General features: G+C 44.8%; 4 protein-coding genes across 4 annotated transcripts; all 4 read right to left on the minus strand.

The window, feature by feature from the left end:
* Nucleotides 1-3,610: 3,610 nt before the first annotated feature.
* LOC143891949 (replication protein A 70 kDa DNA-binding subunit A-like) lies at nt 3,611-12,244 on the minus strand. Its single transcript, XM_077396438.1, has 6 exons — nt 12,228-12,244; nt 11,989-12,130; nt 11,607-11,871; nt 11,416-11,515; nt 3,951-4,095; nt 3,611-3,853 (listed from the first exon to the last, which is right to left on the minus strand). Exons 1-6 carry the CDS (start codon nt 12,242-12,244, stop codon nt 3,611-3,613), a joined length of 912 nt encoding a protein of 303 aa, XP_077252553.1.
* Nucleotides 12,245-12,583: 339 nt separating this feature from the next.
* Nucleotides 12,584-13,036, minus strand: LOC143891951 (uncharacterized). The gene has a single exon (XM_077396439.1). It carries the CDS (start codon nt 13,034-13,036, stop codon nt 12,584-12,586), a length of 453 nt encoding a protein of 150 aa, XP_077252554.1.
* Nucleotides 13,037-13,220: 184 nt separating this feature from the next.
* LOC143891952 (uncharacterized) lies at nt 13,221-14,438 on the minus strand. The gene is made up of 2 exons (XM_077396440.1): nt 13,960-14,438; nt 13,221-13,581 (listed from the first exon to the last, which is right to left on the minus strand). The coding sequence occupies exons 1-2, from the start codon at nt 14,436-14,438 to the stop codon at nt 13,221-13,223; spliced, it is 840 nt and encodes a 279-aa protein (XP_077252555.1).
* Nucleotides 14,439-14,803: 365 nt separating this feature from the next.
* Nucleotides 14,804-16,374, minus strand: LOC143891953 (uncharacterized). The gene is made up of 3 exons (XM_077396441.1): nt 15,837-16,374; nt 15,264-15,725; nt 14,804-15,159 (listed from the first exon to the last, which is right to left on the minus strand). Exons 1-3 carry the CDS (start codon nt 16,372-16,374, stop codon nt 14,804-14,806), a joined length of 1,356 nt encoding a protein of 451 aa, XP_077252556.1.
* Between the last annotated feature and the right edge of the window lie 1,521 nt (nt 16,375-17,895).

Below are 17,895 nucleotides of genomic sequence, written 5' to 3' on the forward strand. Positions count from 1 at the left end.
TTGGAGAGATGGTTGTGAATTTTAAGGTAAAACAAGAAGTTTGTACAAAAACTTCAGAATCCATTTTCTATTCAACGGGCACTTTGGCAATTCATTTTTTTTGTCCTTCTAACTCCTCCATGAAAAGTAATGGAATAGAGTAGGTCATCCCTTATGAAATGTCAAGTGGTGAGTAATAATTATTTTTTGTTAGTATCGTATGCATGTGGGATTATAAATGGTTTCAGACATTGCCTAACGTGATTGATCTTCTTAGAGGGAAGATCAACCCTCTTGGTTCCTAAGTGTCTTTCGTTGTTTCGTAAGGGCTGACCTACTCTATTCCATTACTTTTATGATCAGTTTTTTCGTTGTTTGGAAAAAAAAAGTGTCTTTCGTAATATCAAACTTTTTGTAATTTGACCCTCACATAGTGAATACGGAAAAGTAGTTTTTTCGTCATCGTTAGGGGTGTAACTCGAGTCGAGTTGAGGCCAACCCGACCCAACCCGAGGAACCCATTTTTCCAACCCAACCCGACCCAACCCAATGTCCAACCCGGCTGGGATCAACCCAACCCAACACGATTTGCAATTTCCTCAACCCGAACCAACCCGATTTCCAATTCGGGCTGGGTTGGGTCGGGTTGACCCGATTTGATATGGTACCAATTGTTGACCACCTCAACTCAAGCCGAGTTGTTTTGGATTTTGGGAACCAATAGTGAGTCACCAATAATCAGTTTTTAACTCACAATCAGTTCTCAAAATCCAAAACAAACAGGGACTAATAATTAACAAAGGGAAATGTTATCCGCACTACTATATTCTGATGATCACAGTCCTCACTTGATTAAAGTACGGTATAGCCTGCACCATAGGATTATCCAAACCGTCCATTGTGGACTGTGGAGACTATTTCAATGTTGAAAAAGAAAAATACATATACAGAACTTCTTCAGATGGAACCCAAATTCGGGTTTCGGGTCGGGTCGGGTTGCCCGACACCCCGACCCGACCCAACCCGATTTCCAATTCGGGTTGATTTTTCCCAACCCAAACCGATTTGCGAAAAATCTTAACCCAACCCAACCCAAATTCGGGTTGAACCCGACCCACGTGGGAACATCCAAGTAACAACGATGGTTTTAAATTATATATAGTGCTAATGTCCTCACTGCCATATTTTATAATGGCACTACTCACTATATTTTGATTATCGCACTCCTCACTTTATTAAAATGTACGGTATGGCCCGTACGATAGGATGATCCAAACCGTCCATTAGATGGGTCACTGCCTAAATAGGTTGTGCCCTAAAAATAATTTTCATAGGTTGATCCTAACCCTCCGATCTATAGAGGGTTATAGGTTGATCCAAATCATCCATGTGATGGAACACAACATCAATCGGTTGTGCTTGTAAAATCATTTCCATAGGCTAATCGTAGCCCTCCAATCGATAGAGGTTTCCATAATTGTTGTTCCTCTTCAGGTGCTCGGCATCCGTCAATATTTTGTAACTTGTCTCGAATGCGTCATAGAACGTAGTTTTTTCGTCGTTGTCATATGTCTATACCTTTTTTCGTAGTTTTTTCCGTAATTGTCATAGACAGGTACCATATGGCGGTACTTTTCGTATGCAATTGACGATTGTACCCTCAAATCATTTCTCATTCTGACAAACTTCTAGCATCAAAATGACGTAAATGCCCCCAGCTAATAGGATACAGTAGGAAGTTTTTCTAAAAGAAGGGCATGGAATTATCATATGTACATTATTTTGTGGGAACAATCAATTTATATTGTGGCCCATTAAATGGAAGGTTTGGATCATCCTATGATACATGGCGTACGATTCTTTTGAAAAATACTTGATTGTACGGACTTACACCATAGGTTGTATGCCAAAAATCATTTCCATAGGATGATCCCGACAGTTACGGGGTTTCCAAAATATGTCATTTATCTATAGATTGTAGGGATGCGATCCTCCTTTGGGAATGATCAAATGGATGGTTTGGATCATCCTATGGTGTAGGCCGTAAAATATTCACTCCAATTTTTTATAGGTAAGTTGAGGTTTTTTGAGGACACCTACCGGCTTATTAAAAAATAGTTCACTACATGGGCTTACACCATATATATTGTAACAAGAATTTTGTGACAAAGCTTGCAAACTAAAAACATATTTCTTACACTCCCTATTAAAAAAAAGAACTGTTTAACTTACACCATAGGATGATCCAAACCGTCCAATTGATGGGCCACATCGTAAATAGGATGTTCCGAAAAAACACATTTCCATGCGATGATCCTAGCCCTGCAGTCTATAGAGGAACGACATATTTAGGAAACATTTATTGATTGGAGGGTTGTAATTATCCTATGGAAATGAATTTTGGCACTCAACCTACTTGCATTGTGGCCCATCAAATGTACGGTTTGGATCATCCTACGATGTAAGCCATACAGTACTTTTTGAAAAACAATACTCACTATAAGGACTTACACTATATATATAAAAACTCTCATAATCACATCATTTCCCTCTAAAATCATGGGGAAACGGGTCAAGCGGGCCGGGTCAAAGTGACGCGGAAATTTTTATGGGTCATTGGGCTTGGACCCGCACCTGCCCCGTGAGGGCCGGGTCGGCCCGCGGGTCAAATGAATTTTTGACGTATGGCCATACCGTACTTTTAATAAAGTGAGGAGTGCCCTCATCAAAATACAGTAGTGCGGATAACATTTCCCTTTTTTTTGTATAGGGATTTGCTAGCCACCTTCGCTGAGCGAACTTTTCTGCTTGTCGCCCATCCTTTGCTGCAAAGATTGGTAGAAGTGCGATTTGTGCAAAGGTGGCTAGCAATACATAGCAATAAATAATAATCGTGTGCGGGTACTAAGTTTTAAATGAAAAATTATGGGAACATGGGAGCAAAGCAGAAAAATTATGAAGAAAATACGAACGAAGGTACTAAAATATGACAATTACGGTCAAAACTGCAAATAAAATTGAAAAAATTATGACAATTACGGGACAAAAAAGGCATAAAAGGACACAGCTGGCTTTTTTTTAAAACTCATGTGCAAGGGCATATGAGAAGGGGAAATGACGAAAACGAAGTAGTGAAAAAGGACATAAGTGGGAGTTTTACGGAAATTAAGGTGGGACACATAAGGCAATAGCAGGAAAGAAGCAGACGATTTTTAAGGGATTTTTCCTTTTAGTAGTAAAGGATTGACAACTCTTAAATACTAGGCATCCATGTGAGTTTGTCTTACATGATGTGCTCCTCTACATATAAAACAAACTTACATGATTGCTATGACTAATTTCAAGGTATCTTTAATAGGAGACTCCTTTCCATCATTCAGTTTTTGTGTAGTGTGATTTACTTTTAACATTTGCATCCATCAAGCCGAATTTTAAGTATATTATACCAGCCTTCCCTTTTGTAATCTAATTATTATGGGAGTGTTACATGGGGTCCCTCGTTAAAATGAAATTACAAGCTCCTCCCTCCTATAATTAATCTCTTCGCCCCATCTCGAACCAAATCTCGACACATCCCTCTCAAGGAAAGCAAATGCTAATCAATTACTCTAAGAAGGGAGGTGGGATTGCATTATTGAAAGCCTTCACTTGCCGACATCAAAGCAACCCTTTCAAAAGCTATTATCAACCCAGGTGTAAAGTTTAAAGATGAATACCTTGGGATAGCTATGGTACCAGTGTGTCCACAACTTTCACAATGTAATTCATTTTCTGAATGCTGGATTTTCTTATTCCACGATACACATGCATCGAAGCAACGAAAATATTCTGTATGAATTTGATTAAGTGTGGATGTTATACGGTAGTAAGCTGCCTACAAATAAAAATATTAATCAAATTACAGAAAATTAGTGAGGATGTAACTGGTAAAGAATAATCAAACGTTAAATAGGAATTTATGCTATTGTTACCTGTGTTCCTACTGCCTCTAGTCTCTCCTCCAAATCAGATATATTGATCCTCCTCGCCACAGGTAATACAGATGTGACAGCAGCCGGAGAAGACGACGATAATATCCGCATAGCTATTGATCGTGCACTCATATTATTTTCTAACCTTCAAATTTTAAGCCACTAATATTTAAAATATGTAAAGTAGGATTCCTAGAACCCAAATAATATATGTATGGTATTTTAATACCAAGATAGTAGCTTTTCAGCTCCAATATCGTTTGGGTTCTGATGGGGTCCAAAATCTGCAACCAATCGGCTGTTGACACGTGGCCCTCACAGGGACCACTGCAAAGCCAACACCAGTCCCTGCTAGGTATGACGCCTGGACCAATCGAGGACTTCCACCTGTCCCTCTTAGGGATGACACCTGGTCCACACAGGGGCTACCACCTGTCCTGGTAGGTGGCTCAGGATCACTATAAATAGCCTTCACTTGCTCAAAGGTGGGGGTGAACAAAAATCACCACTCAAGGCACTTAACTAGTCCTCTGCTGTTCGGACTTATGACCCCTGCTCATACTGACTTGAGTGTCAAAGGGTCCGTCCGGAGCAACCGCCCCGGTTCGGCCTTCTGACCTTATGTGTCTTGTGCAGGACAGGAAAGCGCCTTGCTCGCCAGCTGTGGCGTGCCAAATCAGCCCTTCCGGCCCTACCATAACCTGTTACCAATTTTAAACCTAACAGATTTGGCGACATCCGTGGGACCCCGCAACAAAAAGCTGTTCGAAATCTCACTCAGACAAAAATGGTAGGACGGATTGGCGCAGAGAGCACACGCCCCCTGACCGGAATCAGACTCGTCATTTCACAAGACGAGACAACAGCCTCCGGGACAGGCATGTGCGTCCTGAGTCTAAGTGTTTGCAGTGCTTGCAGACTTAGACCTCAGCAGCGGTGCAGAGGTTCACTCCGGCCAGTCCACAATGGTTTGGAGGTCAGTTCCAGCTAAGGGCCCCCCGAGTGTAGAACCTGTTTGCAGCGCAGACTCAGCAGCGGTGCAGAGGTTCACTCCGGCCGGTCCGCAATGGCTTGGAGGTCAGTTCCAGCCAAGGGCCCCCCGAGTGTAGAACCTGTTTTCAGCGCAGACTCTGGAGCGGTGCAGAAGTTCACTCTGGCCGGTCCGCAATGGCTTGGAGGTCAGTTCCAGCTAAGGGCCCCCCGAGTGTAGAACCTGTTTGCAGCGCAGACTCAGCAGCGGTGCAGAGGTTCACTCCGGCCGGTCCACAATGGTTTGGAGGTCAGTTCCAGCCACGGGCCCCCCGAGTGTAGAACCTGTCTGCAGACTTAGACCTTTGCAGCTCAGCGGTGGTACACTCCGGCACGTCCGCAATGGCTTGGAGATCAGTTCCAACCAAGGACCCGCCCCAGTGGAAACCCACCTTGAAGATTCTAAGTGTTTACAGACTTAGCTCTCAGTCTAAGTGTTTGCAGACTTAGACCTCCTCAGCTCAGCTCTAAGTGTTTGCAGTGTTTGCAGACTTAGACCTCTGCAGCTCAGCGGTGGTACACTCCGGCACGTCCGCAATGGCTTGGAGATCAGTTCCAACCAAGGACCCACCCCAGTGGAAACCCACCTTGAAGATTCTAAGTGTTTGCAGACTTAGCTCTCAGTCTAAGTGTTTGCAGACTTAGACCTCCTCAGCTCAGCTCTAAGTATTTGCAGTGTTTGCAGACTTAGACCTCTGCAGCTCAGCGGTGGTACACTCCGGCACGTCCGCAATGGCTTGGAGATCAGTTCCAACCAAGGACCCGCCCCAGTGGAAACCCACCTTGAAGATTCTAAGTGTTTGCAGACTTAGCTCTCAGTCTAAGTGTTTGCAGACTTTTGTCTTCTAGCGAACGCGTCATATCCTGTCCGGCTAAGCCTTCTGGGCGGCTCGGCCGGGCAGAATTATGTCTTCTAGCGAACGCGTCATATCCTGTCCGGCTAAGCCTTCTGGGCGGCTCGGCCGGGCAGAATTTTGTCTTCTAGCGAACGCGTCATATCCAGTCCGTCTAAGCCTTCTGGGTGGCCGGGCTGAGCAGAATTTTGTCTTCTAGCGAACGCGTCATATCCAGTCCGTCTAAGCCTTCTGGGCGGCTCGGCCGGGCAGACTTTTGTCTTCTAGCGAACGCGTCATATCCTGTCCGGCTAAGCCTTCTGGGCGGCTCGGCCGGGCAGAATTTTGTCTTCTAGCGAACGCGTCATATCCTGTCCGGCTAAGCCTTCTGGGTGGCTCGGCCGGGCAGAATTTTGTCTTCTAGCGAACGCGTCATATCCAGTCCGTCTAAGCCTTTTGGGCGGCTCGGCCGGGCAGACTTTTGTCTTCTAGCGAACGCGTCATATCTTGTCCGGCTTAGGCTGTGGACGGCCAGGCCGGGCAGGTCTTTTGGCGTCTAGCGATTGCGCCATATCCTGTCCGGCTAAGGCGCTGGACGGCCAGGCCGGGCAGGTCTTTTGTCTTCTTCAGATGACCAGATTTTCTGGTCGGCCTGAGATGACCTCATTTTCTGGTCGGCCTGTGATGACCTCATTTTCTGGTCGGCCTGAGATGACCTCATTTTCTGGTCGGCCTGAGATGACCTCATTTTCTGGTTGGCCTGAGATGACCTCATTTTCTGGTCGGCCCGAGATGACCAGGAAAAATATCCTGTCCGGCCATAGTATTGGACCGGAGTGAACCAAGCGGCTCCTTAACCCCAGTTTAAGAACTTGGATTTTATTGTGGGTGGTTTTTGGCCCCCGTACTCTCCGGCGCGTCCAATTTGGTGTGGAGATCAGTTCCAACCGTGGACCTGCCCTAGTGGAAAACAACCTCAAAGACTCTAAGTGTTTGCAGACTTAGCTCTCGGCCTAAGTGTTTGCAGACTTAGAGAGCGGCAGTGGTGCACTCTGTCGCGTCCAATTTGGTGTGGAGATCAGTTCCAACCGTGGACCTGCCCTAGTGGAAAACCACCTCAAAGACTCTAAGTGTTTGCAGACTTAGCTCTCGGCCTAAGTGTTTGCAGACTTAGAGAGCGGCAGTGGTGCACTCTGTCGCGTCCAATTTGGTGTGGAGATCAGTTCCAACCGTGGACCTGCCCTAGTGGAAAACCACCTCAAAGACTCTAAGTGTTTGCAGACTTAGCTCTCAGCCTAAGTGTTTGCAGACTTAGAGAGCGGCAGTGGTGCACTCCGGCGCGTCCAATTTGGTGTGGAGATCAGTTCCAACCGTGGACCTGCCCTAGTGGAAAACCACCTCAAAGACTCTAAGTGTTTGCAGACTTAGCTCTCAGCCTAAGTGTTTGCAGACTTAGAGAGCGGCAGTGGTGCACTCCGGCGCGTCCAATTTGGTGTGGAGATCAGTTCCAACCGTGGACCTGCCCTAGTGGAAAACCACCTCAAAGACTCTAAGTGTTTGCAGACTTAGCTCTCAGCCTAAGTGTTTACAGACTTAGAGAGCGGCAGTGGTGCACTCCGGCGCGTCCAATTTGGTGTGGAAATCAGTTCCAACCGTGGACCTGCCCTAGTGGAAAACCACCTCAAAGACTTTAAGTGTTTGCAGACTTAGCTCTCAGCCTAAGTGTTTGCAGACTTAGAGAGCGGCAGTGGTGCACTCCGGCGCGTCCAATTTGGTGTGGAGATCAGTTCCAACCGTGGACCTGCCCTAGTGGAAAACCACCTCAAAGACTCTAAGTGTTTGCAGACTTAGCTCTCAGCCTAAGTGTTTACAGACTTAGAGAGCGGCAGTGGTGCACTCCGGCGCATCCAATTTGGTGTGGAAATCAGTTCCAACCGTGGACCTGCCCTAGTGGAAAACCACCTCAAAGACTTTAAGTGTTTGCAGACTTAGCTCTTAGCCTAAGTGTTTACATACTTAGAGAGCGGCAGTGGTGCACTCCGGCGCGTCAAATTTGGTGTGGAGATCAGTTCCAACCGTGGACCTGCCCTAGTGGAAAACCACCTCAAAGACTCTAAGTGTTTGTAGACTTAGCTCTCAGCATAAGTGTTTGCAGACTTAGAGAGCGGCAGTGGTGCACTCCGGCACGTCCAATTTGGTGTGGAGATCAGTTCCCACCATGGACCCGCCCTAGTGGAAAACCACCTCAAAGACCTGCCCGGCCTGGCCGTCCAGCGCCTAAGCCGGACACGATATGACGCAATCGCTAGACGCCAAAAGACCTGCCCGGCCTGGCCGTCCACAGCCGAAGCCGGACAGGATATGGCGCAGTGGTGCACTCCGGCACGTCCGCAATGGCTTGGAGACCAATTCCGGCCAAGGACACCCAGTGAAAAACCACCTTATAAAGCCCAAGTTCTGAAGACTTGGATCCAAGCAGTGGTTCACTCCGGTCCGTCCCGAAATGGCTTGGAACCCAATTCCGGCCAGGGACCACCCGTGGAAAACCACCTGAAATCCGAGTTCAGAAAAATGGGATCCTGCATTGGTGGTTCACCTCGGTTCGCCTCTAAATGGCTGTGAGCCAACTCCCGGCCATGAGAGTACGGGGGCCAAAAACCACCCACAATGAAATCCAAGTTCTTAAACTGGGGTTAAGGAGCCGCTTGGTTCACTCCGGTCCAATACTATGGCCGGACAGGATATTTTTCCTGGTCATCTCGGGCCGACCAGAAAATGAGGTCATCTCAGGCCGACCAGAAAATGAGGTCATCTCAGGCCGACCAGAAAATCTGGTCATCTGAAGAAGACAAAAGACCTGCCCGGCCTGGCCGTCCAGCGCCTTAGCCGGACAGGATATGGCGCAATCGCTAGACGCCAAAAGACCTGCCCGGCCTGGCCGTCCACAGCCTAAGCCGGACAGGATATGACGCGTTCGCTAGAAGACAAAAGTCTGCCCGGCCGAGCCGCCCAGAAGGCTTAGACGGACTGGATATGACGCGTTCGCTAGAAGACAAAATTCTGCCCGGCCGAGCCGCTCAGAAGGCTTAGTCGGACAGGATATGACGCGTTCGCTAGAAGACAAAATTCTGCCCGGCCGAGCCGCTCAGAAGGCTTAGTCGGACAGGATATGACGCGTTCGCTAGAAGACAAAATTCTGCCCGGCCGAGCCGCCCAGAAGGCTTAGCCGGACAGGATATGACGCGTTCGCTAGAAGACAAAAGTCTGCCCGGCCGAGCCGCCCAGAAGGCTTAGCCGGACAGGATATGACGCGTTCGCTAGAAGACAAAAGTCTGCCCGGCCGAGCCGCCCAGAATGCTTAGACGGACTGGATATGACGCGTTCGCTAGAAGACAAAATTATGCCCGGCCCGGCCGCCCAGAAGGCTTAGACGGACTGGATATGACGCGTTCGCTAGAAGACAAAATTCTGCCCGGCCCGGCAGCCCAGAAGGACTCGGCCGGACAGACCTCCAATGCAAATTCTGCCCGGCCGAGCCGCCCAGAAGGGCTCGGCCGGACAGACCTCCAGTGCAAATTCTGCCCGGCCGAGCCGCCCAGAAGGGCTCCGCCGGACAGACCTCCAGTGCAAATTCTGCCCGGCCGAGCCGCCCAGAAGGCTTAGACGGACAGACCTCCAGTGCAAATTCTGCCCGGCCGAGCCGCCCAGAAGGCTTAGTCGGACAGGATATGACGCGTTCGCTAGAAAACAAAATTCTGCCCGGCCGAGCCGCTCAGAAGGCTTAGTCGGACAGGATATGACGCGTTCGCTAGAAGACAAAATTCTGCCCCACCGAGCCGCCCAGAAGGCTTAGCCGGACAGGATATGACACGTTCGCTAGAAGACAAAAGTCTGCCCGGCCGAGCCGCCCAAAAGGCTTAGACGGACTGGATATGACGCGTTCGCTAGAAGACAAAATTCTGCCCGGCCGAGCCGCTCAGAAGGCTTAGTCGGACAGGATATGACGCGTTCGCTAGAAGACAAAATTCTGCCCGGCCGAGCCGCCCAGAAGGCTTAGCCGGACAGGATACGACGCGTTCGCTAGAAGACAAAAGTCTGCCCGGCCGAGCCGCCCAAAAGGCTTAGACGGACTGGATATGACGCGTTCGCTAGAAGACAAAATTCTGCCCGGCCGAGTCGCCCAGAAGGCTTAGCCGGACAGGATATGACACGTTCGCTAGAAGACATAATTCTGCCCGGCCGAGCCGCCCAGAAGGCTTAGCCGGACAGGATATGACGCGTTCGCTAGAAGACAAAAGTCTGCCCGGCCGAGCCGCCCAGAAGGCTTAGCCGGACAGGATATGACGCGTTCGCTAGAAGACAAAAGTCTGCCCGGCCGAGCCGCCCAGAATGCTTAGACGGACTGGATATGACGCGTTCGCTAGAAGACAAAATTATGCCCGGCCCGGCCGCCCAGAAGGCTTAGACGGACTGGATATGACGCGTTCGCTAGAAGACAAAATTCTGCCCGGCCCGGCAGCCCAGAAGGGCTCGGCCGGACAGACCTCCAATGCAAATTCTGCCCGGCCGAGCCGCCCAGAAGGCTTAGACGGACAGACCTCCAGTGCAAATTCTGCCCGGCCGAGCCGCCCAGAAGGCTTAGACGGACAGACCTCCAGTGCAAATTCTGCCCGGCCGAGCCGCCCAGAAGGCCTAGACGGACAGACCTTCAGCGCAATTTCTGCCCTTCCAGGCCGCCCAGAAGGGCTTGGATTTATGGCAGTAAGCTTTCTTGCTTCTCCAAGCCGTCATAAATGGCTCGGAGAACTAGGGGGCAACTGATGGGGTCCAAAATCTGCAACCAATCGGCTGTTGACACGTGGCCCTCACAGGGACCACTGCAAAGCCAACACCAGTCCCTGCTAGGTATGACGCCTGGACCAATCGGGGACTTCCACCTGTCCCTCTTAGGGATGACACCTGGTCCACACAGGGGCTACCACCTGTCCTGGTAGGTGGCTCAGGATCACTATAAATAGCCTTCACTTGCTCAAAGGTGGGGGTGAACAAAAATCACCACTCAAGGCACTTAACTGGTCCTCTGCTGTTCGGACTTATGACCCCTGCTCATACTGACTTGAGTGTCGAAGGGTCCGTCCGGAGCAACCGCCCCGGTTCGGCCTTCTGACCTTATGTGTCTTGTGCAGGACAGGAAAGCACCTTGCTCGCCAGCTGTGGCGTGCCAGATCAGCCCTTCCGGCCCTACCATAACCTGTTGCCAATTTTAGACCTAACAGGTTCAATTTAAGTGATGTATATTTTGATGTTGATAATGATATCCCTCCTATCAAAGGTTTACGTTAGAAAATTAGCAAATAAAAGAGACAATCAGGAAGTCATGATTCAATAAAGTAATCCATATATACCCAGGTATTCAACTGGCCTTACAGCCATTGCCATCAGTACGTTACGAAATGTTGGTGGGATAGCTAAATCTTCTGACACAAATTCAGTATCTGATCCCCATTAAGATATTGAAATGTGAAGTTATAAAATACGAATAGCATTTATATTATAGATTATAACTTTTATGAGGAACTACAATTGAGTTTTATTTAGCTGACCTTTCATCGAGTAGTACCAACTCTCTTTTAATAGTTGTGGATTTGTTATTCATTCTAATTGTGTGAACTTTTGAAACGTATATGATAACAGCAAGGATGTCTGCATGAAATAACCATTATTAAATTGTTTTAGTTATAAAAGAAAAATTATATTCTTAAATTTTTTATCTAGAAACAAATAAAATACGTACCAAAATAATCAGATGAATTTGATGACTTTTGGGAAGCATTTTTCAAGGGGACAAAATGTTGGAGTTTAACCATTGAGTCGTCATCAATTATTTCAACAGTCATGAAATTTGTTGCGAAAAGCTCAAGGTGGTGACTCGCGATTCGATAACAACGTTCAACTGGCTTAGCCATAATATGTTTAAATTTGTAGGCACACCCCTCCTTTAATACAATATTGTACTTGTCGGCATTTTTATCGTAAAGAGTTAGTTGCATGTCTTTGCCCTAAAACAGATATTTGAAAATATAATTGGTTAAAAGAAGTTTGAGATACTAAGATCGAATTTAATCATCATATGTTAGTACTTAATAAGTAATTTACCATTATTGTATAAAACCCACCGGTTCGTCAATTAAAATTGCCTTCAGCAGTTGGCCCTTTTCATTTGACTTTTCAAAGTTATGGATATCGAAAAGGCGTTTGACCTGACATTTGATGGTCCAGCTTGGCTTGTTAGCATAAATGTAATATGGATCCTGCATCCTGCATAAAGATACATATGTTGCTGTAGTTAATATAGCATATGTTAAGAATAAGGTAAAAGCTTATATTATTCGTTAACAAATGGAAATCAACTTACAGAATGTTTGAAGACATATGTTATAAACCTTGTAACACTTCCTTAAAAACCACATTGCGCGTGAAGCCATGAATTGGGTGTGTTTTTTCACATGTCAATATTATAACGCCGTATCGAGAATTGACGCGTGATAGAGCAACATATAGGTTGCCATGGCTGAATACAGGTTCAGGTAAATATATTCCAACATTTGTTAAAGTTTGTCCCTGGCTTTTATTAATTGTCATGGCAAATGCAACTTTTAAAGGGAATTGTCTCCTTCGAAATTTCAAAGGGAAGTCATCTGAAGAAGGGGACATAGAAATTCTTGGGATGCAATGTTCAACACCTTTGTATTCCCCTGTAATTATACGTGCTCAAATTGTACGATGTTCCAAGGCTACAATAGTCAATCTAGTCCCATTGCAAAGTTCAATTGTTGGGTTCAAGTTACGTAACAACACAACTGGAGCGCCTACCTTTAATTTCAAGCAATGGCTTGCTATCCCAGACACATTTAATGAATTCAAATATTCAGGAGTAACATATGTTCCAAGAGAAGATAGATAAACATTGTCATTGGGAACAGAATCAGCACTTAAGTAGCTACGTGCTTCACCTGGCAGCATTTCAATCATTATAGAGTTGATGTAGTTAACATCATTGTTCTTTGGTGCTAAAATAGCTCGACTTTCAGGGTAACCATCGACATGCAATCGTGATAAAACGTCCGGGTATATCTCACTAATCAAATTTGTAATACCAAATTCATTATCACTTATGAGCATATCCTCTGGGATTTTTGACCCAATCAGATTCTCCGTTACCATTAACAGAAATTGCAGGTAGGGTTCCATTTCCAATATCAAGAAGCCATTGTGCGAAACTGGATCTTGCAATACGTTCTATAGGTGATAACCCTGGTTGTATTACGCGCAAGTTGGTAGTTAGATGGAATACCTTGCAATATTTCCACAAATATGATCTCTGTAAGGAAGCGCCAACCATAATTTCTCAACCTGATTTTGGTACAACAGGAAGAACCTGTCTGAAGTCACCACCAAGGACGAATGTTTTCCCACCAAAAACCTTTTGGGCTGCACCTGGAGATGAATTCCTTAACAAATCCTTGAATGTACGGTCAACGGCCTCAAGGCCGTGTCTATGCGCCATTGGAGCTTCATCCCAGATGATCAAGTCTACTTCTTCCATCAACTCCGATAATTTTGTATTTGGTTTAATGAAGCATGTAGAAGTATCATCGAGTTTGAGTGGAATTTTAAAACGTGAACGAGCAGTACGTCCACCTGGTAGTAGCAATGACGCAATCCCGGATGATTCTACGCTTAACACCAACATTCCATCACTGCGCAACCTATTAACCAATGTTTTCCATAAGTAAGTCTTTCCAGTACCCCCGCAACCATATACAAAATAGAATCCGCCTTTTTTATTGGTACATGAGTCCATAACAGTATTAAATATCAATAACTGCTCCTAAGTTAGGCCACAATGCAATCTTTCGAATTCAAGATGTGCTTCTACCCGATCGTAACTTCGTTCTTCCCAAATTAATCTATTTAGTATTCCACGGGCATTTCTTCCCGTAGGCATTGGCATCGGAGGATAATTCGAGAGATTCATATCTATGTTGTTCAGGATGCACTCTATCTCATAAAGTGCGATATCTCTCAAGTCATTTTCAGATATAATAAGGTTGGGCTCGTGAAGGTTCCTCCGTAACAGTACTTACAAGTCATCTGATAAGTCTCTCCAATGTGTTTCCCATAAACCTAAGGGATCTGTCACCTCACATGAAGTCAAAATAGAGGCAAAAAGATGTCGGAGTTGCCGCCCTGAAGCCCAAGCCGAGGCCTCTTGAAGTGCTTGATGCCATTCATTGTCATCTTCTAAAAGACCCAAAGAATTGCAAGCTGACTTAAAGTCCGGATAAATGATCCTGTCAACAGTACATATATCTTCATAACTCATGGGTCCGCGTACTATAGTTAGAAGCATTCGCAAGTAATACCGTTCGCCTGATGATGGGTGTACGTAAAATTTTCTGCCAATTGTCCTCCCTCGTTTTCGCCGATGCCATTCCTTCTCTGTCCTGTCCCAAACCCATGATGTTGGGAACTCAATGTACCGCAACATGCTAGCATCATCGAATTTCTTATTAGCCTCCATCCATTCTGTAAACATAGTCCTTTCAATACCTGGCCTTGACATAACATTTTGAAGGTTATCGTTGTCATTGAATACGATAGATTGCTCGTCGGGTAAGTAAAAATTGAGGCGTTCAACGGGTGGTCATTGTCCTTGCAAATCAAATTCAAAGATTCTCCAACATGCCTCAGGTGCAGAAATGTGCCTGCAATTTAAGTATTGTTTAATTTCATCATTTTCGTGTTGGATGGCATCAATTTGAAATACAGTTGTCGTGGATTAAGCTTCTATCACATCGGTAGCTCTGTCCGGACCTTTATGAATATATTTGTATAAATACTTAATAGCTTATGTTTTCGCACAGAGCTCAACATTGATATGGGCATTGTATTTAATGAGAAGATCAGGGTTGTATGGGATACAACCCTTCAGTTACTGATCTTTCGTCCCCGTACTATAGGCTTTCGGCCATCTTTCCTCTGGCGGTAAACAGGGAAGCCATTCTCATCAATTGTAGTAAAACTTTTGTAACTCTTTAGGTAATTCTTTGTGCAAACATCTTTCACCATACATGGGGAGTTAGGATTCTTATCACTGCAAGGTCCATGAATCATTGATCTCAAAACGATTTCGTAAGCCTCAGGATTAGTATCTTTATCTGGAATTTCGGCAGAAATGAACGCATCAACATCTTCTTGGGTGACAATTTTATCTTCTTTTGCAAGTGTGATCAAAATATGAGCATGGGGCAAACCACGTTTTTGGAATTCAACAACGTGTATGTCTGCAATTTGTTGGAAAATAAAATTGGACAAAGGGATGAGAATCGGGTATAGTTGATTAATTTGAATTTTAGAATGGACAGACGGATAGTAATAAAAGATGTACCTGCGATCACCCTCCCGAAAACCTTTTTCTCACGCAGATCGTTTATAAGTTGTTTCTTCTTTATATTAAACACTCTTGCAACTATGTCCGGTCTATCTTCAACCCTCTGTCCGGGTATAAGTTTTAGAGCTGAAGTTACCTCTTCCCATTTTGAATTGCATGTAAAAGTTATAAACAAATCAGGGGGACCATACCACTGACAAATAGCCATTGCATCTTGACATGATTGTGCCATATACCGAGGTCCCCCGGTGAAGGTTGATGGTAGAAGCATCCTTCGTCCAACGACGGCAGCATTATGATCGCCACTTGCAATGGCATCTTGCAAGCCACGTAACAAATCTGTACGGAGATTATTCTGATTTCGTCGTACCCACAACAATCTTTGTTCCTCAATGGCGGCGTAAGCATCAACAACAAATTGTTGGAATGCACTGCCAGATCGAATAAGTGTTTTCCCCTCTGAAAGTCGAAACTGAATTCAATATGCATAATACTCTCGTATGCTAACACTTTCACGCTTCCTTTTGTTGGCATTTTGGCATGACACAATTGGAATTTTGAATCTCCAACTATCTTCTCCATATGGAAACAGGAGAGGATATTGAAGGGCCATGTAGGAAGGATGACACTCGCTTATCCTCTGTAGGTGTCCATCATTTGTGCAAACAACTATGTCACGTTGCTCAACATCTTCAGAACCATCACCAACCATTAGTGCATCGACCTCTGATGTAGTAGGAAGATTATATTGCCTTGCATCTTTAGATCTATGCTGTAGAATTCTAATTCGCAGGTCAACAACCCCATTATTCGATAAGAAATCCCTCCCATACCTGAAGCTTTTGACGTAAGGATTGATGCTGTCAAGCATCTGCTTTATACCAAGTACAACAGCCTCATCAATAACAAATCGGCCAGAACGACCTTGCACGGTACTAATTCTATTTTTTTCTTCATCTTCGGTGTCATATATGTATAGCTGAGCAAACGTTGGCTTGCAATTAGGCCTTGGAAGCAACGTTCCAATACTGTGATAATTTGAGCCTGAAATCCGGAATGAAAATGGGCCAGGACCATCAACGACGCTATAATCAACTTTACCACCCATCGAAGTGAAGGAGAACATTGAATTGTACGTCCGAATAAGATCTTTAAAGCAAGTATGCGCGTTGTCGTACTTCCTATCATGCAGATCTTTTAAGTAACTTGGTGTGTCAGGGAGCATTGGCAACTTAATATGCCCAGATTTACAACACAAATTGAATGTTGGAAATGAACTACGTGAAGTAGCAGCTCATTCTTCATACCACATTAACGCTCCCACATTTGGCACTCTATAGTTGGAGGCCCAAAATTAGATATTTCTTTAAATCCATTGAAGCGTCGTTTTGATCGGCAAGATGTTTCTTTAGGAAAGACACATAAAAAATGAAATATTACGAATTAGACAATTTTGTGCGATAAAAATTTTATATTCCAAATTTTTGATATGAAATCTTAGTAATGCCTCACCCGAAGTTGAACGTCGGTCGACTAAATCTTCTATAGTAGACTGGTCAACAGTTTCTAATGTCGAAGTGTCGATATCAATGTCACTGGATGATGAGTATTCAATTGATATTGGATGTGCGAAGTCAGTATGGTATAATAAGTAAATGAAAAATATGGGGGTAAAATTTTACAAACGGCAGGGAATTTATCAAAATTACATACCAAAGTTGTTTGAAGAAATTACATACCACAATTGTTTGAAGATAGAAACTGAATTCGGGGGTCATTGGCTATTTCCACAGAGAAAAACAGGTTGGGTGGATGGTTGTGGATCTAGCATTTGTACAAATACGGAAGGGACAATGGTCGATGGAATAGATATTTGGTGTTGAAATTAAGTGTCATGGTGGGAAGTGTAGGAGGTGTAATCATTTTTAGGAATAGACAACCATTGAATGATCAATGCAAATTATCCAACATAATGAGAGAGAGAGAGAGAGAGAGGAGGCACCATTAGAAACGGAATTCGAATATATCGTTGGATCGTGGTGTTCTTCCAACATAGTCAATTGAGTGGTTGTATGATTAGATGTATGGCATCCTTGCATTGACACTGCTTAATTGATTCATTCCAATAGTTCAACCATGCCAGATATAGTAATTGTGACTCTCTTGCTTCGGTATGTGCCGATGTGTGATAAGGACGGACTATCCGAGCATTTCTCTTACGACGCAAATATCTAATTCTACGTTACCGTGCTAATTTTGTAACATAATTCCATCGTGCAACACCTAATGGGGCTAAGAAAGCAATATATCTTGTTCTAATAAAGAGCATGGAAAAACTTAAAATATTGAAAAAGGAGAAGGAAAAGATGTAGATTTTGATTGGTTAGAATCTAATAATCATTTGTGGTTGGGAAGGAAGAAGAAACCTATGGAATTTTGAAGAGATTATTTTGGCATTTAAGGAGATTAGATGCCCACATAGATTCGGAAATAAAGTTAGTAAGAAAAGGAAAGTAAAAAAATTTAAGTTTGATTGATCACAATAAAAAGGAAAAATTGAGAAATAAATAAATAAAGAAAGAAAGAAAAACCAAAACCCACAGTATACGTAAACTCACCACGTAGGTTA

The sequence above is a fragment of the Tasmannia lanceolata genome, unplaced genomic scaffold, assembly GCF_043159265.1.
Source record: "Tasmannia lanceolata isolate RefF3 unplaced genomic scaffold, GAP_Taslan_0.1 ptg000015l, whole genome shotgun sequence".
Taxonomy (NCBI): Eukaryota; Viridiplantae; Streptophyta; class Magnoliopsida; order Canellales; family Winteraceae; genus Tasmannia; species Tasmannia lanceolata.

Excerpts from the sequence above, each read along its gene's own strand:
- LOC143891949 (XM_077396438.1), bottom strand. Across the intron at positions 11,872-11,988 it reads CAATTTTAATTGACGAACCG|GGCAAAGACATGCAACTAAC; the intron begins GTGGGTTTTATA and ends TATCTGTTTTAG. Across the intron at positions 4,096-11,415 it reads TTGGTACTACTCGATGAAAG|GTTAGAAAATAATATGAGTG; the intron begins GTCAGCTAAATA and ends TAAAATTTGAAG.
- LOC143891951 (XM_077396439.1), bottom strand. The coding sequence starts at position 13,036 with ATGGTAACGGAGAATCTGATTGGGTCAAAAATCCCAGAGGATATGCTC.
- LOC143891952 (XM_077396440.1), bottom strand. The coding sequence starts at position 14,438 with ATGTCAAGGCCAGGTATTGAAAGGACTATGTTTACAGAATGGATGGAG. Across the intron at positions 13,582-13,959 it reads AGAGACTTATCAGATGACTT|GTTGCGCAGTGATGGAATGT; the intron begins GTAAGTACTGTT and ends ATTGGTTAATAG.
- LOC143891953 (XM_077396441.1), bottom strand. The coding sequence starts at position 16,374 with ATGGGTGGTAAAGTTGATTATAGCGTCGTTGATGGTCCTGGCCCATTT. Across the intron at positions 15,726-15,836 it reads GTTTCCATATGGAGAAGATA|AGGGGAAAACACTTATTCGA; the intron begins GTTGGAGATTCA and ends TTCGACTTTCAG. Across the intron at positions 15,160-15,263 it reads TTTCGGGAGGGTGATCGCAG|ACATACACGTTGTTGAATTC; the intron begins GTACATCTTTTA and ends AACAAATTGCAG.